This window comes from Bufo bufo, chromosome 9, assembly GCF_905171765.1.
Source record: "Bufo bufo chromosome 9, aBufBuf1.1, whole genome shotgun sequence".
Lineage (NCBI taxonomy): Eukaryota > Metazoa > Chordata > Amphibia > Anura > Bufonidae > Bufo > Bufo bufo.
Genome location: NC_053397.1, coordinates 225,434,169 through 225,454,516, shown reverse-complemented (window position 1 = coordinate 225,454,516; position 20,348 = coordinate 225,434,169). Strand labels below are relative to the sequence as shown.

At 49.5% G+C, this 20,348-nt stretch overlaps 1 protein-coding gene across 3 annotated transcripts in view; it reads right to left on the bottom strand.

Moving 5' to 3' along the window:
* The window catches only part of IPO13 (importin 13), a 68,623-nt gene that overhangs the window by 47,526 nt on the left and 749 nt on the right, over positions 1 to 20,348 (bottom strand). For all 3 annotated transcript variants that reach the window (XR_005774361.1, XM_040408618.1, XM_040408617.1), the window contains exons 2-6: positions 17,296 to 17,620; positions 13,093 to 13,829; positions 5,627 to 5,767; positions 4,523 to 4,664; positions 3,720 to 3,886 (exon numbers count right to left, since the gene is read on the bottom strand). Coding sequence is in view for 2 of the 3 variants with exons in the window: in XM_040408618.1 (XP_040264552.1) it covers positions 3,720 to 3,886; positions 4,523 to 4,664; positions 5,627 to 5,767; positions 13,093 to 13,829; positions 17,296 to 17,352 (1,244 nt within the window). In the remaining variant the exon portion in view is untranslated. The remainder of the gene's footprint in view (positions 1 to 3,719; positions 3,887 to 4,522; positions 4,665 to 5,626; positions 5,768 to 13,092; positions 13,830 to 17,295; positions 17,621 to 20,348) is intronic.

Below are 20,348 nucleotides of genomic sequence, written 5' to 3'. Positions count from 1 at the left end.
GCGTGATCAATGACTGTGGTGATCACCCCATATAGACTCCCTGATCACCCCCCTGTCATTGATTACCCCCCTGTCATTGATTACCCCCCTGTAAAGCTCCATTCAGATGTCCGCATGATTTTTACGGATCCACTGATAGATGGATTGGATCCGCAAAACGCATCCGGACGTCTGAATGAAGCCTTACAGGGGCGTGATCAATGACTGTGGTGATCACCCCATATAGACTCCCTGATCACCCCCCTGTCATTGATCAACCCCCCTGTCATTGATCAACCCCCCTGTCATTGATCACCCCCCTGTAAGGCTCCATTCAGATATTTTTTTGGCCCAAGTTAGCAGAATTTTTTTTTTTTTTTCTTACAAAGTCTCATATTCCACTAACTTGTGTCAAAAAATAAAATCTCACATGAACTCCCCATACCCCTCACGGAATCCAAATGCGTAAAATTTTTTAGACATTTATATTCCAGACTTCTTCTCACGCTTTAGGGCCCCTAGAATGCCAGGGCAGTATAAATACCCCACATGTGACCCCATTTCGGAAAGAAGACACCCCCAGGTATTCCGTGAGGGGCATATTGAGTCCATGAAAGATTGAAATTTTTGTCCCAAGTTAGCGGAACGGGAGACTTTGTGAGAAAAAAATTAAAAATATCAATTTCCGCTAACTTGTGCCAAAAAAAAAAAATTTCTATGAACTCGCCATGCCCCTCATTGAATACCTTGGGGTGTCTTCTTTCCAAAATGGGGTCACATGTGGGGTATTTATACTGCCCTGGCATTCTAGGGGCCCCAAAGCGTGAGAAGAAGTCTGGTATCCAAATGTCTAAAAATGCCCTCCTAAAAGGAATTTGGGCACCTTTGCGCATCTAGGCTGCAAAAAAGTGTCACACATCTGGTATCGCCGTACTCAGGAGAAGTTGGGGAATGTGTTTTGGGGTGTCATTTTACATATACCCATGCTGGGTGAGAGAAATATCTTGGTCAAATGCCAACTTTGTATAAAAAAATGGGAAAAGTTGTCTTTTGCCAAGATATTTCTCTCACCCAGCATGGGTATATGTAAAATGACACCCCAAAACACATTCCCCAACTTCTCCTGAATACGGCGATACCACATGTGTGACACTTTTTTGCAGCCTAGGTGGGCAAAGGGGCCCATATTCCAAAGAGCACCTTTAGGATTTCACAGGTCATTTACCTACTTACCACACATTAGGGCCCCTGGAAAATGCCAGGGCAGTATAACTACCCCACAAGTGACCCCATTTTGGAAAGAAGACACCCCAAGGTATTCCGTGAGGGGCATGGCGAGTTCCTAGAATTTTTTATTTTTTGTCACAAGTTAGTGGAAAATGCTTATTTATTTATTTTTTTATTTTTTTCATACAAAGTCTCATATTCCACTAACTTGTGACAAAAAATAAAAACTTCCATGAACTCACTATGCCCATCAGCGAATACCTTGGGGTCTCTTCTTTCCAAAATGGGGTCACTTGTGGGGTAGTTATACTGCCCTGGCATTCTAGGGGCCCAAATGTGTGGTAAGGAGTTTGAAATCAAATTCTGTAAAAAATGACCTGTGAAATCCGAAAGGTGCTCTTTTGAATATGGGCCCCTTTGCCCACCTAGGCTGCAAAAAAGTGTCACACATCTGGTATCTCCGTAATCGGGAGAAGTTGGGGAATGTGTTTTGGGGTGTCATTTTACATATACCCATGCTGGGTGAGAGAAATATCTTGGCAAAAGACAACTTTTCCCATTTTTTTATACAAAGTTGGCATTTGACCAAGATATTTCTCTCACCCAGCATGGGTATATGTAAAAAGACACCCCAAAACACATTCCTCAACTTCTCCTGAATACAGAGATACCAGATGTGTGACACTTTTTTGCAGCCTAGGTGGGCAAAGGGGCCCACATTCCAAAGAGCACCTTTCGGATTTCACAGGTCATTTACCTACTTACCACACATTTGGGCCCCTAGAATGCCAGGGCAGTATAACTACCCCACAAGTGACCCCATTTTGGAAAGAAGAGACCCCAAGGTATTCGCTGATGGGCATAGTGAGTTCATGGAAGTTTTTATTTTTTGTCACAAGTTTGTGGAATATGAGACTTTGTATGAAAAAAAAAAAAAATAAAAAAATCATCATTTTCCACTAACTTGTGACAAAAAATAAAAAATTCTAGGAACTCGCCATGCCCCTAACGGTAGTTATACTGCCCTGGTATTCTAGGGGCCCAAATGTGTGGTAAGGAGTTTGAAATCAAATTCAGGAAAAAATGAGGAGTGAAATCCGAAAGGTGCTCTTTGGAATGTGGGCCCCTTTGCCCACCTAGGCTGCAAAAAAGTGTCACACATCTGGTATCTCCGTATTCAGGAGAAGTTGGGGAATGTGTTTTGAGGTGTCTTTTTACATATACCCATGCTGGGTGAGATAAATATCTTGGTCAAATGACAACTTTGTATAAAAAAATGGGAAAAGTTGTCTTTTGCCAAGATATTTCTCTCACCCAGCATGGGTATATATAAAATGACACCCCAAAACACATTCCCCACCTTCTCCTGAGTACGGAGATACCAGATGTGTGACACTTTTTTGCAGCCTAGGTGGGCAAAGGGGCCCATATTCCAAAGAGCACCTTTCGGATTTCACAGGTCATTTTTTACAGAATTTGATTTCAAACTCCTTACCACACATTTGGGCCCCTAGAATGCCAGGGCAGTATAACTACCCCACAAGTGACCCCATTTTGGAAAGAAGAGACCCCAAGGTATTCGCTGATGGGCATAGTGAGTTCATAGAACTTTTTATTTTTTGTCACAAGTTAGTGGAATATGAGACTTTGTAAGAAAAAAAAAAAAAAAAATCATAATTTTCCGCTAACTTGTGACAAAAAATAAAAAGTTCTATGAACTCACTATGCCCATCAGCGAATACCTTAGGGTGTCTACTTTCCGAAATGGGGTCATTTGTGGGGTGTTTGTACTGTCTGGCCATTGTAGAACCTCAGGAAACATGACAGGCGCTCAGAAAGTCAGAGCTGCTTCAAAAAGCGGAAATTCACATTTTTGTACCATAGTTTGTAAACGCTATAACTTTTACCCAAACCATTTTTTTTTTACCCAAACATTTTTTTTTAATCAAAGACATGTAGAACTATAAATTTAGAGCAAAATTTCTATATGGATGTCGTTTTTTTTGCAAAATTTTACAACTGAAAGTGAAAAATGTCATTTTTTTGCAAAAAAATCGTTAAATTTCGATTAATAACAAAAAAAGTAAAAATGTCAGCAGCAATGAAATACCACCAAATGAAAGCTCTATTAGTGAGAAGAAAAGGAGGTAAAATTCATTTGGGTGGTAAGTTGCATGACCGAGCAATAAACGGTGAAAGTAGTGTAGGTCAGAAGTGTAAAAAGTGGCCTGGTCTTTCAGGGTGTTTAAGCACTGGGGGCTGAAGTGGTTAAAAGATGCAGACAGCACACTGTGTGCTGTCCACATCCGCACTTCTGTTCCACGGGCCTGCAAAAAAACACGTCTTATTCTTGTCCATTTTGCGGACAGGTATAGGCAGTTCTTACAGAGAGCAGGACATACTGGCACATGGCCAGTATCTGTGTTTTGTGGATCTGTAATTTGTGGACCGCAAAATTGGCGATTGCTGTGTGCATGAGCCCTAACCAAGATAAGACGATAAGACCCCTGTACCTGTAAATTCGGAATTGTTCTTTCTCATCTGACGACCAAGATGCATACTCATCATCAGCAGGAAACTGAGCTTTCTGAAGCAAAACATCAACTAGCTGGAAATAGACTGGGCGATAAACCTGCAAATACACAGTCTGCTTCTCCATCTCAAATGAAAGGATGTCATCCTAGGAAGATAAGAGGCTTTACAGGTCAGAAATTATACTAAACTGACGACTACTTTGAGTCCACTTTCACATCCCAGCAGGCATTGCGCTGCACATCAGAGCATTTGATCCTGTTCTCTTACTGCAGGAAAGTAAGATAGCCAGCTGAAATACAACTCCTACCAATGGCAGTACCTCTGGGGGACACCGATGATAGATCTAGTAGAGAAGTGACATTGCTGCTATGCAATACATAGAGCTCTCTGGTAGCCATGTAGGCTGCATAAGAGAAGACAGAAGCAGCTATAAACTCGGACAGCTGGGCACCTTTTTTGGAATTATGCACCTAAAAGCTGGGGTTAGAAGAAAGGCATGGGGCCTATTCTGTCTGACACAGTTATCATAATTTACGCTGAGATCTATACCAGCCTATACATAGGTGAAGTAGATAACAGATGTGACAAGTACATCTTACTGCGATGACCTAAGACTGCCGTCTGAAAAAAACTGTGCTAGTAAATCTGACCTAACGTTTACTTAAAAGCTTTAAAACTTTATATTATACAAGAATGGTGTTTTATTTGCTGTAAACTGGATAATCCCCTTTACTGTAAGTCCAGTGTGCCAGTAAACTGCATGCAAGAAGAGAGCCCATACCTGCAGTGTGTACCAGAAGGTCAGTGTGAGAGAGCTGGTGGTTTCATTGACTGGATAGTGCCCGGGAATGCCCGTGCAGAACATAATCATATTCACTAGAGCCAGGAAGCTTTGCCAGTGATCCACTTGTTCCAGCAGGGCCCTGCAAAAGACGAGACAATTATTAACACTTGACCGGCAGCTAATGACTGAACCACTGACGGCGACTGCCGCAGTCAGCTACAACTATATTTCCAGTATTGACACAAAACCCAGGCCTCAAAAGTGTGCCATGTGCAAGATCACTGCCTGCCAATAGGAGTTCTTAATCCCAATTACTATATATGAGCTGGAATACTGAATATTCTGCATTACTGAACAGTCATAGAAACGTATAGCAGCCTTGCATACTGCAGAGCACCTTTGGAAAGACCAGGAGCCCAAAACAAAAAGTTATCACTGCAAAGTAATTTCCTCATTTGTTTTCTCTGCTTCTTCTGCTCCTAAAAATCCACAAGATATTACAGCTCTGGACTAGATTATACTAATACACGGAACGCCCAGTGTACCGTCAGATTGAAAGAAATGAGAGTATCATTCGCTGGTGCATCTGCATTTAGTCATAAGCTTCAAATTACCACCAACAAAATAAGGCGACTTTCACACGGGCGTTTTGGCTTTCTGTTTGCAAGATCCGTTCAGGGCTCCTCTCACAAGCGTCCAAAACGGATCAATTTTGCCCCAATGCATTCTGAATGGAAAAAGATCCGCTCAGAACGCATCAGTTTGCCTCCGTTCCGTCTCCATTCCGCTCTGGAGGCTGCCTGCAGCGTTTTGCTGTCCGCCTGACGAAACGAAGCCAAACGGATCCGTCCTGGCACACAATATAAGTCAATGGGGACGGATCCGTTTTCTCTGACACAATAGAAAGCGGATCCGTCCTCCATTGACTTTCAATAGAGTTCATGACGGATCCGTCTTGGCTATGTTACAGATAATACAAACGGATCCGTTCGTGACGGATGCATGCGGTTGTATTATTGTAACTGATCCGTTTTTGCAGATCCATGACGGATCCGCCCAAAACGCAAGATTTGGTCACTGGGACCGATGGGCACTACATACCGGGAATGGTTTTCTCCAAGAGCCACCACAATCCGGCAAATCCCATGAGAAGTTTCAATATCCCCGTTCTGAACGGCTTGATGGAGCTGGTCTTGCAAGCCGAGTGCCTGAGGGATCAGTTTGAGGAGCGTGTTCACGTACCTGAGAAAAACACGAAAAAAAATTCACACACAGCCACAAGTACAGACAATAAGACAATAATCGTATATATGGAGCACGCCATGATGGAATACTCTCATTGTCCCTTAAACTGGCCATGGACATGATAATAATCAACAATGAAGCCCATGTCCAGCTCCACTCTCCATTTAACAGCTTATATACATATGTAATATCCAGAGCAAGTACAGGCGCCGACTATCTAGAACGCGCTCGGGCGATCAGCTGCATTTAGGTAGTGGATGGACGGAGAGGTGGTCACGCATGCGAACAGCCTTCTCTATTTATCTCTAAAGGAGTAACAGAAAAAGTCACAGATTTTGCCACTTGAATTGAAAATGGCGAAATCCATGGTAAAATTTTGCCACAGAATGGACATGCTGCTGATATGAAAATCCACGGTACGCTGATTTGTCTACGAGAGGATTGTGCTATGCTCTCAATTGTGGCAGATTTAAATTTCGGAATCCACACTGAAAATTCACAACAGATCCATCATGGCAGACTGTCAGATTTTTACTGTTGATGACCTATGCTCAGGATAGGTCATTAATATCAGATCGGTGGGGGTCCGACCCCAGGCACCCCCACCGATCGGCCGTTGGCTCACACCAGCGCTGCCTTCTCTGCTTGCTTGATCAGGTGTAATTACAAGTATGGCGTCCCCATTCACTCCTATGGGACGGCTCCGTCTGTTCAAGTGAATACTACAGAGCCGCCCCAGAGATGTAAACAGGGACACCATAAGTCCCTTCTTTGACTGGCTGTGTGACAATATTTGGTCGTACGGCTGGTTTTATAAAAATGTTCAACTGTTCGGAAGCAGGTTTCAGATGAGCGGGGGCTGTGGCAAACTTACTGATAACAGGCGTGAAGATTGGTAGAACACTACTCCGGCCAGGGGCGCGCAGATCGCCGTAGATGTGCCCAATTTATGACCAGGTGCACGCCTCATCATAAATTAGCCGAATCTTAGAACAGCGCGAAGGGGAAAAGGCTGCTCTTAGTAAATGACCCCCAGCATGTCTGCACATTACATGGACAGTCCACTGATTTCAATAGACATTGGGGAAGATTTACTAAGACTGGCATTTCAAATACTAGTAAAAAGTCTAGTGTAACAGGATGCTCCGAATTTGGCGAATCTTTGTGCGGCTGTGAGGTGGCGTTGCTTTCAACTATATTTTACATCTTTCATACGTTCTGATAAATCTGGTAGGATGTTGTTACCCTGCCCATGTGCGCTAAGCTCCACTTTTTGAGAGAAAAAAAAAAGCGGCAGCAGCAGAAAAAGTTGCAAATATTTGTGCAAATAATTGCAACATTTTGGTGGCCATAGACTGGCGTGCGTGGCCTTCCCCCATGGCGTGGCTTGTTACCCCTGCAGAGGAGCTGCCAGGGAATTCAGCATTAAGGGTCCATTCATACGTCCGTAGTGCATTGCGGATCTGCAATACACCCGGCCGGCACCCCCATAGAACTGCCTATGCAATTGCGGACAAGAATAAGACATGTTCTATTTTTTTCCGGAAGATTGGGGGCGCACTCCGGAAATGCGGATGTGGACAGAACACTGTGTGCTGTCCGCCTCCGTTCCTGCCCTATAGAGAATGAATGGGTCCGCACCCGTTCCGCAATTTGCGGAACGGATGCGGACCCATTCTGCGGACGTGTGAATGGACTCTAACACCGAGTGCCGCTGCATCAGGACACAGCGGTCAGGTTTAAAAAAATAATAATTGTTAGAAGGTCAAAGGGCCATGTCTACAAGAACAGGGGTAGGTCTGTCTGTTTTATGGCCCTTTTACAGACTATAATAATTTAGGCTGCATTGTGCCAGGCTGATAACACTTTTCATATTTTTACAATTCTTCTGATCACCTCTATTTTGGGAGTACATTATAACTACAGAGTTTCCCTGGCTCCGATAACATATAGAATATAAAGTATGATCTGCTATCCGTCAGCGGCCGTGTCCTGGCACCCGTTCTATGTCCCCTCGCTGCCGCCTGGCGCTGTCCTTCCAGTGACCTTGCCCTGGACATTTAGCTCAGTCTTCCGGCAGCCTCTGCAGCACTGACTGGGAAGATACAAGCTGCCATGCGTCTTCTCCTAGGAATCCCTGCAATGGTGCAGTCAGCTGTCCTGTCCAAGGGTGAAAGGGTTAATGGAGCTGCACTCCCCAGCCGTGGAGGAGAATACAGCAGCTCTGCAATTAAGTTCCTTTTATTATTGCTGGTGTGAACACAGGAGCGAGCGAGAAGGAAGGGAAGAGGAGAGGATGAGAGGTTGCTAGGCAACTGGAAGGCTGAGCAGCCAATCAGCGGACTGCGTTTGTGGTCACGGCAGGAACCAATTCCCAGGGATGCAAGACGCAGTCTGCGAGGACCACAGGCAGGAACTGCACCTTCCCCCATACTGCACACCTTCAGAGACGGCAGCAATGTGGGGGAGGGGTGTCTGCTCAGGCCGCGGTCACACAGAAGCTGGAGGGTATTACACAGACTCGTACTGGGTCTATTCAGGCCACAATAGGTTAATGGATCATTATGGCCAGGCACCCGCTACCGACTGCTATATGTAATCGAGACCCAGAGGTCACTGCAGGATGCAAGGATCATGTGAACAGAACAATATAAAGGAAATATAATCTGCAAAATAGAACGTTTTACCCAACAAGCAGCAACTAGTAAAACCCACAGGGCATATAGCAAGGGGTTGTCAGAAAGGGACATGAGGCAATGGAAAGCTCTGCACTTGCTGTCAGTGAATGAGAACATTCTTGGTTACATCCTGTGGCTGAGAATCGATACAAACCCAATACGTCTCACAGCTGAAGGTTTGCTGCAATTATAGCTAATCTACACAACCCTCTATGAGGCAGTAAAGCCTGGACTAGTTTTAAAGGAATTGTTTAAAGATTTGCAGACTGCTAAGAATCGGATAAAATAGCAAAAAAGGCTAGTCACCAGTTTAATCGTGTTGTGCTCCGGTCCTCCCCGCTGGTCTAGTGGTGGTGTCCCAGTATACCACGTGTCCACTGCAGCCAACCTCTGACCTCAGCGGTATACGCCACTGTGGGGGCCAGCGACTGGTCACATCACCACTACAGCCAACCTCTGACCTCAGCGGTATACACCACTGTGGGGGCCAGCGACTGGTCACATCACCACTGCAGCCAGCCTCTGACCTCAGCGGTATACGCCACTGTGGGGGCCAGCGACTGGTCACATCACCACTGTGGGGGACAGCGACTGGTCACATCACCACTGCAGCCAACCTCTGACCTCAGCGGTATACGCCACTGTGGGGGCCATCGACTGGTCACATCACCACTGCAGCCAACCTCTGACCTCAGCGGTATACGCCACTGCGGGGGCCAGCGACTGGTCACATCACCACTGCAGCCAGCCTCTGACCTCAGCGGTATACGCCACTGTGGGGGCCAGCGACTGGTCACATCACCACTGTGGGGGACAGCGACTGGTCACATCACCACTGCAGCCAACCTCTGACCTCAGCGGTATACGCCACTGTGGGGGACAGCGACTGGTCACATCAGCACTGCAGCCAACCTCTGACCTCAGCGGTATACGCCACTGCGGGGGCCAGTGACTGGTCACATCAGCACTGCAGCCAACCTCTGACCTCAGCGGTATACGCCACTGCGGGGGCCAGTGACTGGTCACATTACCACTGCAGCCAACCTCTGACCTCAGCGGTATACGCCACTGTGGGGGACAGCGACTGGTCACATCACCACTGCAGCCAACCTCTGACCTCAGAGGTATACTCCACTGTGGGGGACAGCGACTGGTCACATCACCACTGCAGCCAACCTCTGACCTCAGAGGTATACTCCACTGTGGGGGACAGCGACTGGTCACATCAGCACTGCAGCCAACCTCTGACCTCAGAGGTATACTCCACTGTGGGGGACAGCGACTGGTCACATCACCACTGCAGCCAACCTCTGACCTCAGAGGTATACTCCACTGTGGGGGACAGCGACTGGTCACATCAGCACTGCAGCCAACCTCTGACCTCAGCGGTATACTCCACTGTGGGGGCCAGCGACTGGTCACATCACCACTGCAGCCAACCTCTGACCTCAGAGGTATACTCCACTGTGGGGGACAGTGACTGGTCACATCACCACTGCAGCCAACCTCTGACCTCAGCGGTATACTCCACTGTGGGGGACAGCGACTGGTCACATCACCACTGCAGCCAACCTCTGACCTCAGAGGTATACTCCACTGTGGGGGACAGCGACTGGTCACGGTCACATCACCACTGCAGCCAACCTCTGACCTCAGCGGTATACTCCACTGTGGGGGCCAGCGACTGGTCACATCACCACTGCAGCCAACCTCTGACCTCAGCGGTATACGCCACTGTGGGGGACAGCGACTGGTCACATCACCACTGCAGCCAACCTCTGACCTCAGCGGTATACGCCACTGTGGGGGCCAGCGACTGGTCACATCACCACTGCAGCCAACCTCTGACCTCAGCGGTATACGCCACTGTGGGGGCCAGCGACTGGTCACATCACCACTGCAGCCAACCTCTGACCTCAGCGGTATACTCCACTGTGGGGGCCAGCGACTGGTCACATCACCACTGCAGCCAACCTCTGACCTCAGCGGTATACTCCACTGTGGGGGCCAGCGACTGGTCACATCATCATCAGTGCAGCCAACCTCTGACCTCAGTGGTATACGCCACTGTGGGGGCCAGCGACTGGTCACATCATCATCAGTGCAGCCAACCTCTGACCTCAGTGGTATATTCCACTGTGGGGGCCAGCGACTGGTCACATCACCACTGCAGCCAACCTCTGACCTCAGCGGTATACTCCACTGTGGGGGCCAGCGACTGGTCACATCACCACTGCAGCCAACCTCTGACCTCAGCGGTATACGCCACTGTGGGGGACAGTGACTGGTCACATCACCACTGCAGCCAACCTCTGACCTCAGCGGTATACGCCACTGTGGGTGACAGCGACTGGTCACATCACCACTGCAGCCAACCTCTGACCTCAGCGGTATACGCCACTGTGGGGGCCAGCGACTGGTCACATCACCACTGCAGCCATGCAAAGAAAGTACTGCCAGGAGGACCTGAGCGTCGTACTACAAAACAGCAAGGAATTAAGTAGGCAAGTATAGACTCTTAGGTCTACAATATATTTATCTGTTCACTGACAGCAAGCAGCAATCTGAGAACTGAAGCACCAAGTATACTTAAAAGTTGCTGAACTTGTCATAATAGATTATATTTCTATAATACCACAGTCATTTATTGTGATTCCGACTCTGATAATCTAACGGGGGAACAGATCCAGAGCTTCTTCTTCCACAGAATTAAAGGGGTATTCCCCTGTCAGCCATTCTTCCCTGAGATCAGAATACCCATCACATGTTGCGACCTGAGGTGGTCGGGTCAAGTGGGCTGCGCTACAATGTTTCTGCAATTCCCATAATGTAAATGGGAGCTAAGGAAACATTGTGTAACATTGCGAGCCGCGTTGATTCTGTAGCTTCCAGGTTCTAAAAACAGAAACAGCATAGCCTGCTGCTGCACTGCGTAGTTTCTATGAGGGCTCATGCAAGCGTTCGTTCCCCGTCTGTGCCCGTACTGCAGCCCACAAACAGTGAAAGGGTCTGCAATCCGGAAGGTCGGTGCGGAACGGAGGCACGGAACCCCACAGAAGCTCTACGGAGTGCTTCCATGTATTTTCTGTCCGTGCCTCCGCACCGCACTACAGTTCATGCACTACTTTTTTGCGGATTGCGGACCCTATTCAAGTGAATGGGTCTGTATCAGCAGACTGCAGCCACACGGTCGGTGCCCGTGCATTGCAGACCACAATTTGCGTTCCACAGCACGGGCAAGGCCGGCACACGGTCATGTGCATAAGGCCTAAGCCCCATTCACTTCTATGAGAGATAGAGCTTAACACAGTCTGCCTGGCTTTTTCCTTAAAGGGGTTGTGCAGGAATGGATAATGATGATCTATCCCCAGGATAGGTGATCATTATCACATTGGCGGGGGTCCAAGTCCCAGCCCCTCCTCCAATCAGCTGTTTCAGGGAGCCGCCGCACTCACCGGAGCTCCCAGCAGCCTTCCAAGCACAGCGCCGTACATTGTATAGCGGTTGTGCTTGGTATTGCAGCTCAGCACCATTCCTTTCAATGGGGCTGAGATGCAACTAGACCACGTGACCGATGTACGTGACGTCACATGGCCGAGGAAGAGGAGAGCTGGCCTCTTCTAACAGCTGATCCGAGTGTCACCGGATCAGGGTGATAACCCCTTTAAACCTGAACTCCTCTGGTTGCCGCACAGGCTGGCTATTCTGATCTGGCTGAGATGGAACACCCCTTTAAGTTCAGACTTGGCAGATTTGCAGCGACAATTCAGTACAAGTATCAGCAGCTGTCTACGACGGTTTTCAAAAAGGTCAATCATATGTTGCGGAATTTTTTTCTGAATGGTAAAAGAAGCACCGTGCAGATATTCAAATCCCCAGACCGCTCATTCTGTTGTAGACAAGATGCAGACTTTCACCATAGATCTGAACTCTTCCGTATATAGGGCAATCCACAGCAAAATCCTTATTGTTAGGGCTCATTCACAAGACCTTAGGCCGTCCCTGCCCGTAATGTGGACCGCAAAAGTGATACATTGACTTGAATGGGTCCGCAATCCGCAAGATACAGCACGGTGCGGAGGCACAGAACAAAAGTCCACGGAAGCACTACGAAGCACTTTCGTGGGCTTTGGGCCCGTGCCTTCGAACCTCAAACCTTTTGCCATATATTGTGGATCGCGGACCCATTCAAGTCAATGGATCCGCGCCGCAACGTGAGATTCACAAGGCTGCATTGCGGACCGCAGAACGGGCACAGACGGCCTACAGTCGTGTGAATGGGATTTTGGTATGGAATCAATGCAGATTTGCTGGGGTGCTCCAACTAGAAGACATTTATGGCAGATGGACAGGATATGCCATAAATTCCCGCCTGTTGTACCCCCTATTTAGAGGGAAAATGGGGGTAAACGACACCTGGTGGTGAGGAGACAGAGTGGAGTGTGCACAGCTCTCTCCGTGTACGAGTGTAAGCCAGTGTGGACAACATATGCGATAAGCGGTGGAACGGTCTGGTCGGCCCTCCAAGGCAGCAAACATCTCCTAATCAACTCGCATGTAATAAATACAAAACTGGTAAATAACAATCCTATAAAATAGCCACGCAACTGGGGCCCACGGAACCACAGCAACGTAGTATCTGACCTTTGTGCATCAGGCTGAGAGATGGTATTCACTAAAGCCTCCACTGCGGAGTCAAACAGTTCAGGGTCCCGTAGGGCAGAGAATGCAGCCATGGTCAGCTCCTCGCAATCTGTCAGGGGGATGCCCAGCTGGGCCCAACTGGAAAAACACTTCAGCACCTTCTGCTTGACATATCCGGGGGAGTCGCTCTGCTGCAATAGCTGACGCAGCAGCGGGAAGACACATGCGCACTCCTGGGACAGGCAGCTGCGTACTTGTCCTTTGCGGAAAGGTGGAAGGCGACTAGTCTGGAACTCCTCGGGCAAAACAGTTAACAACTCCAAAAGTGCCAGACAGCGAGCTCTGCCATCCGTCTGTCCATCCTCCGTCTGGAACACTCGAACCATGTCCGGCACAGCGTGTGGCCAGGTGTCGGGCATCATGTTGAGGGCCAATGACGCAAGCGCCACACAGAGCCGGGTGAGGACAATCTTGGAGCCACTGGCAAAGGCAGAGATCTGTGAGAAGAGCTGCGACTTGAGGGTCTCATACTGGTCTGAGGGTATATCCCCCCAGTATCGGGATATCTTAATGTGCAGCGCACTGGCACCAAAGTACTGGATTTCTGGTACTTTGCCACCGTTTAGGAGCTGCCAGCTAAACTGCCAGGCTTGAGGAGACAGCTGGGCCTGCATTAACCACTTCTGAGCGAGGTTCTTGTTGTCAATGTTGGGATCGTAGTATAACTGGTGAAGAGCCTGCACAATGGGAGACACAAACACAGGGACACATGAAGAACGGGCGACACAAATATCCTCAGCTCTAAGGAAATATTCATAAAAATAAGGTGAACAGAACAATCCCTTCATAAAGTCACTGGTAATACTGGTTCCCACAAACCAAAACCAACCCTGTGACGTCAGGGGACGACTCAAGGACAGCGAGATTTACCGGGATTTTTTTGTTTATTCTGATAAGAGAGCGCACTGATCGCTCCATTACGTGACACACACTATAACCGCAGAAATAGCATCTACTAGTGAATGCCTGAGCGCCCTGCCCTGTTTATGTGGCATTCATACCCCGTGCCAGGAGGATCCTGTCACCAGGAGAAGGGGGGCACAGCTGCTGATGTCCCCAGAGCACTGGGTAACGTCACGCTGCATCAGGGAAGTCACCCAGTGTCAGAACGAGACCTACACGCTCCACGTACTCCTGAAAGAAACCTGCAGCTGGCAAGACGAAGCGCGGAGAGTCCCTGAGGGCCCGATCACTGGAATAAATGACATAATGCCCAGCAAGACCACCCGGGGCACGTCCTGGAGACCGGGGCCAGGAAGCTGCGCTCACACCGATGCTACACCGGATTGCACAAATCAAACTACACCGCGTCTTGATATTTAGATTATTTTACCATAATCTATGTGGGGATTTGCTCTCCGCTGCAGCACCCAAGGAGCTAATGCCCATAATATACCATCTGATGCCCCGATGGCAGGTGAAGACGCCATTTACTGAATAACTATGAAATAACCGTAATGGCGGCTACACCAGCAGCTATCCCCCCGCGTGTGACATAAACTTCTGGACTAATGAACAGAATTCTGCCCCCGCCATCACCAGGCTCACAACAAAAGCCAAATGTTCAGATATGACACAACACCCATCCCCCTCCATACAGCGGCAGAGCTAGGCACAGCTGTACCCAGCGTCGCTCTGCAGAGATGAAGCAGTGAGGAACATTCATGAAATAAGCAGATCTGCACTTCAGGGACGTGCTGCATGTAACCGCAAAGCAGGAGGGTGATATATATGGGATGCATCGGCCCTGGCACTGGGTGATTTATATGGGATGTACCAGCCCTGGCACTGGGTGATTTATATGGGATGTACCTGCCCTGGCACTGGGTGATACATATGGGATGCACCGGCCCTGGCACTGGGTGATATTTATGGGATGCACCGGTCCTGGTACTGGGTGATATATATGGGATGCACCAGCCCTGGCACTGGGTGATACATAGGGGATGTACCAGCCCTGGCACTGGGTGATACATAGGGGATGTACCAGCCCTGGCACTGGGTGATACATAGGGGATGTACCAGCCCTGGCACTGGGTGATACATAGGGGATGTACCAGCCCTGGCACTGGGTGATACATAGGGGATGTACCAGCCCTGGCACTGGGTGATACATAGGGGATGTACCAGCCCTGGCACTGGGTGATACATAGGGGATGTACCAGCCCTGGCACTGGGTGATACATAGGGGATGTACCAGCCCTGGCACTGGGTGATACATAGGGGATGTACCAGCCCTGGCACTGGGTGATACATAGGGGATGTACCAGCCCTGGCACTGGGTGATACATAGGGGATGTACCAGCCCTGGCACTGGGTGATACATAGGGGAGGCACCGGCCCTGGCACTGGGTGATACATATGGAAGGAACCGGCCCTGGCACTGGGTGATATATATGGAATGTACCAGCCCTGGCACTGAGTGATACATACATATGGGATGTACCAGCCCTGGCACTGGGTGATACATAGGGGATGTACCAGCCCTGGCACTGGGTGATACATACATATGGGATGTACCAGCCCTGGCACTGGGTGATACATAGGGGATGTACCAGCCCTGGCACTGGGTGATACAAAGGGGATGTACCAGCCCTGGCACTGGGTGATACATATGGGAGGAACCGGCCCTGGCACTGGGTGATACATATGGGAGGAACCGGCCCTGGCACTGGGTGATATATATGGAATGTACCAGCCCTGGCACTGAGTGATACATACATATGGGATGTACCAGCCCTGGCACTGGGTGATACATATGGGATGTACCTGCCCTGGCACTGGGTGATACATATGGGATGTACCTGCCCTGGCACTGGGCGATATATATGGGAGGTATCGGCCCTGGCACTGGGTGATACATATGGGAGGAACTGGCCCTGGCACTGGGTGATATATATGGAATGTACCAGCCCTGGCACTGAGTGATACATACATATGGGATGTACCAGCCCTGGCACTGGGTGATACATAGGGGATGTACCTGCCCTGGCACTGATACATAGGGGATGTACCAGCCCTGGCAGATACATAGGGGAGGAACCGGCCCTGGCACTGGGTGATATATATGGAATGTACCAGCCCTGGCACTGAGTGATACATACATAGGGGATGTACCTGCCCTGGCACTGATACATAGGGGATGTACCTGCCCTGGCACTGATACATAGGGGATGTACCAGCCCTGGCACTGGGTGATACATAGGGGAGGAACCGGCCCTGGCACTAGGTGATATATATGGATGTACCAGCCCTGGCACTGAGTGATACATACATATGGGATGTATCAGCCCTGGCACTGGGTGATACATATGGGATGTACCTGCCCTGGCACTGGGTGATACATATGGGATGTACCTGCCCTGGCACTGGGCGATATATATGGGAGGTATCGGCCCTGGCACTGGGTGATACATATGGGAGGAACTGGCCCTGGCACTGGGTGATATATATGGAATGTACCAGCCCTGGCACTGAGTGATACATACATATGGGATGTACCAGCCCTGGCACTGGGTGATACATAGGGGATGTACCTGCCCTGGCACTGATACATAGGGGATGTACCAGCCCTGGCAGATACATAGGGGAGGAACCGGCCCTGGCACTGGGTGATACATAGGGGAGGAACCGGCCCTGGCACTAGGTGATATATATGGAATGTACCAGCCCTGGCACTGAGTGATACATACATATGGGATGTACCAGCCCTGGCACTAGGTGATACATATGGGATGTACCTGCCCTGGCACTGGGTGATACATATGGGATGTACCAGCCCTGGCACTGGGTGATACATATGGGATGTACCAGCCCTGGCACTGGGCGATATATATGGGAGGTATCGGCCCTGGCACTGGGTGATACATATGGGAGGAACCGGCCCTGGCACTGGGTGATACATATGGAATGTACCAGCCCTGGCACTGGGTGATACATAGGGGATGTACCTGCCCTGGCACTAAGTGATACATAGGGGATGTACCTGCCCTGGCACTGGGTGATACATATAGGATGTACCTGCCCTGGCACTGATACATAGGGGATGTACCAGCCCTGGCACTGGGTGATACATATAGGATGTACCAGCCCTGGAGAAACATATAAGATGCAGCTGCTGTAGAAGAACATATGGTCACTTACTTTCTCCACATTGTCCATGGTGAAGTCCAGGCTCTGCTGCTCCTGCCTGCGCTCCATCTCTGGACCTGGGGGGAGGGGAGGAGGTGATCGTAATTCTGCTTGTGCTTCCAGATGAGAATGACGGTGAATCAGCACATCCCAGCGTTGCGCTCCATCCCTGCTCCGCTCATCTAAGTGCAGCTCACACACAGCACAGAGGGGAGGGGGCACTCATAGCCGCATCCCAGCTGACTGCACAGATGACAGATGCCCCCCACCACTCTGCGCACAGTGACAGCTCCGCTGCCAGCCTGCGGGTATCCCGGCTGCTCGAGGAATGCAGATCCTGTGAAAAGTGCAACCAGATGAGTGTGCACTCCCCTCCACAGCGAACATCTCTCCAGTCTGCGCTCTGCTGAGGGTGCACTCTCCTACTGTACGAGTCCGTCTCTCCTGAGGGTGCACTCTCCTGTATTATGTCCGTCTCTCCTGAGAGTGCTCTCTCCTACTGTATGAGTCTGTCTCTCCTGAGGGTGCACTCTCCTGTATTATGTCCGTCTCTCCTGAGGGTGCACTCTCCTACTGTATGAGTCTGTCTCTCCTGAGGGTGCACTCTCCTATATATCTCTCCTTGGTGTGCACTCTCCTGTATTATGTCCGTCTTTCCTGAGGGTGCACTCTCCTACTGTACGAGTCCGTCTCTCCTGAGGGTGCACTCTCCTGTATTATGTCCGTCTCTCCTGAGAGTGCTCTCTCCTACTGTATGAGTCTGTCTCTCCTTGGTGTGCACTCTCCTGTATTATGTCCGTCTCTCCTGAGAGTGCACTCTCCTACTGTACGAGTCTGTCTCTCCTGAGGATGCACTCTCCTATATATCTCTCCTTGGTGTGCACTCTCCTGTATTATGTCCGTCTTTCCTGAGGGTGCACTCTCCTACTGTATGAGTCTGTCTCTCCTGAGGGTGCACTCTCCTGTATTATGTCCGTCTCTCCTGAGGGTGCACTCTCCTACTGTATGAGTCTGTCTCTCCTGAGGGTGCACTCTCCTGTATCTATATTATGTCCGTCTTTCCTGAGGGTGCACTCTCCTACTGTATGAGTCTGTCTCTCCTGAGGGTGCACTCTCCTGTATTATGTCCGTCTCTCCTGAGGGTGCACTCTCCTACTGTATGAGTCTGTCTCTCCTGAGGGTACACTCTCCTGTATTATGTCCGTCTCTCCTGAGGGTGCACTCTCCTACTGTATGAGTCTGTCTCTCCTGAGGGTGCGCTCTCCTGTATTATGTCCGTCTCTCCTACTGTATGAGTCTGTCTCTCCTGAGGGTGCACTTTCCTGTATTATGTCCGTCTCTCCTGAGGGTGCACTCTCCTACTGTATGAGTCTGTCTCTCCAGAGGGTGCACTCTCCTACTGTATGAGTGTCTCTCCTGAGGGTGCACTCTCCTGTATCTATATTATGTCCGTCTTTCCTGAGGGTGCACTCTCCTACTGTATGAGTATGTCTCTCTTGAGGGTGCACTCTCCTACTGTATGAGTCTGTCTCTCCTGAGGGTGCACTCTCCTGTATTATGTCCGTCTCTCCTGAGGGTGCACTCTCCTACTGTATGAGTCTGTCTCTCCTGAGGGTGCACTCTCCTGTATTATGTCCGTCTCTCCTGAGGGTGCACTCTCCTACTGTATGAGTCTGTCTCTCCTGAGGGTGCACTCTCCTGTATCTATATTATGTCCGTCTCTCCTGAGGGTGCACTCTCCTACTGTATGAGTCTGTCTCTCCTGAGGGTGCACTCTCCTGTATCTATATTATGTCCGTCTTTACTGAGGGTGCATTCTCCTGTATTAAGTCTGTCTCTCCTAAGGGTGCTCTCTCCTACTGTATGAGTCTGTCTCTATACTATGAGTCTGTCTCTTCTCAGTGTGCACTCTCCTATGACTGTCTCTCCTCAGTGTGCTCTCTCCTATGACTGTCTCTCCTCTGTGTGCTCTCTCCTATATTATGACTGTCTCTCCTCGGTGTGCTCTCTCCTATACTATGAGTCTGTTTCTTCTTGGTGTGCACTCTCCTATGAGCCTGTCTCTCCTCGGTATGCTTTCGCCTATACTATGAGTCTGTCTCTTCTCAGTGTGCACTCTCCTATGACTGTCTCTTTTTGGTGTGCTCTCTCCTATATTATGACTCTGTCTCTCCTCGGTGTGCTCTCTCCTATGACTGTCTCTCCTCTGTGTGCTCTCTTCTATATTATGACTGTCTCTCCTCGGTGTGCTCTCTCCTATGACTGTCTCTCCTCGGTATGCTCTCTTCTATATTATGACTCTGTCTCTCCTCGGTGTGCTCTCTCCTATGACTGTCTCTCCTCTGTGTGCTCTCTTCTATATTATGACTGTCACTCCTCGGTGTGCTCTCTCCTATGACTGTCTCTCCTCGGTATGCTCTCTCTCCTATGACTGTCTCTCCTCGGTGTGCTCTCTCCTATGACTGTCTCTCCTCGGTATGCTCTCTTCTATATTATGACTGTCACTCCTCGGTGTGCTCTCTCCTATGACTGTCTCTCCTCGGTGTGCTTTCTCCTATGACTGTCTCTCCTCGGTGTGCTCTCTCCTATGACTGTCTCTCCTCGGTGTGCTCTCTCCTATAACTGTCTCTCCTCGGTGTGCTCTCTCCTATGACTGTCTCTCCTCGGTGTGCTCTCTCCTATAACTGTCTCTCCTCGGTGTGCTCTCTCCTATCACTGTCTCTCCTCGGTGTGCTCTCTCCTATCACTGTCTCTCCTCGGTGTGCTCTCTCCTATCACTGTCTCTCCTCGGTGTGCTCTCTCCTATGACTGTCTCTCCTCGGTGTGCTCTCTCCTATAACTGTCTCTCCTCGGTGTGCTCTCTCCTATGACTGTCTCTCCTCGGTGTGCTCTCTCCTATGACTGTCTCTCCTCGGTGTGCTCTCTCCTATGACTCTCTCCTCGGTGTGCTCTCTCTCCTATGACTGTCTCTCCTCTGTGTGCTCTCTCCTATGACTGTCTCTCCTCGGTGTGCTCTCTCCTATGACTGTCTCTCCTCGGTGTGCTCTCTCTCCTATGACTGTCTC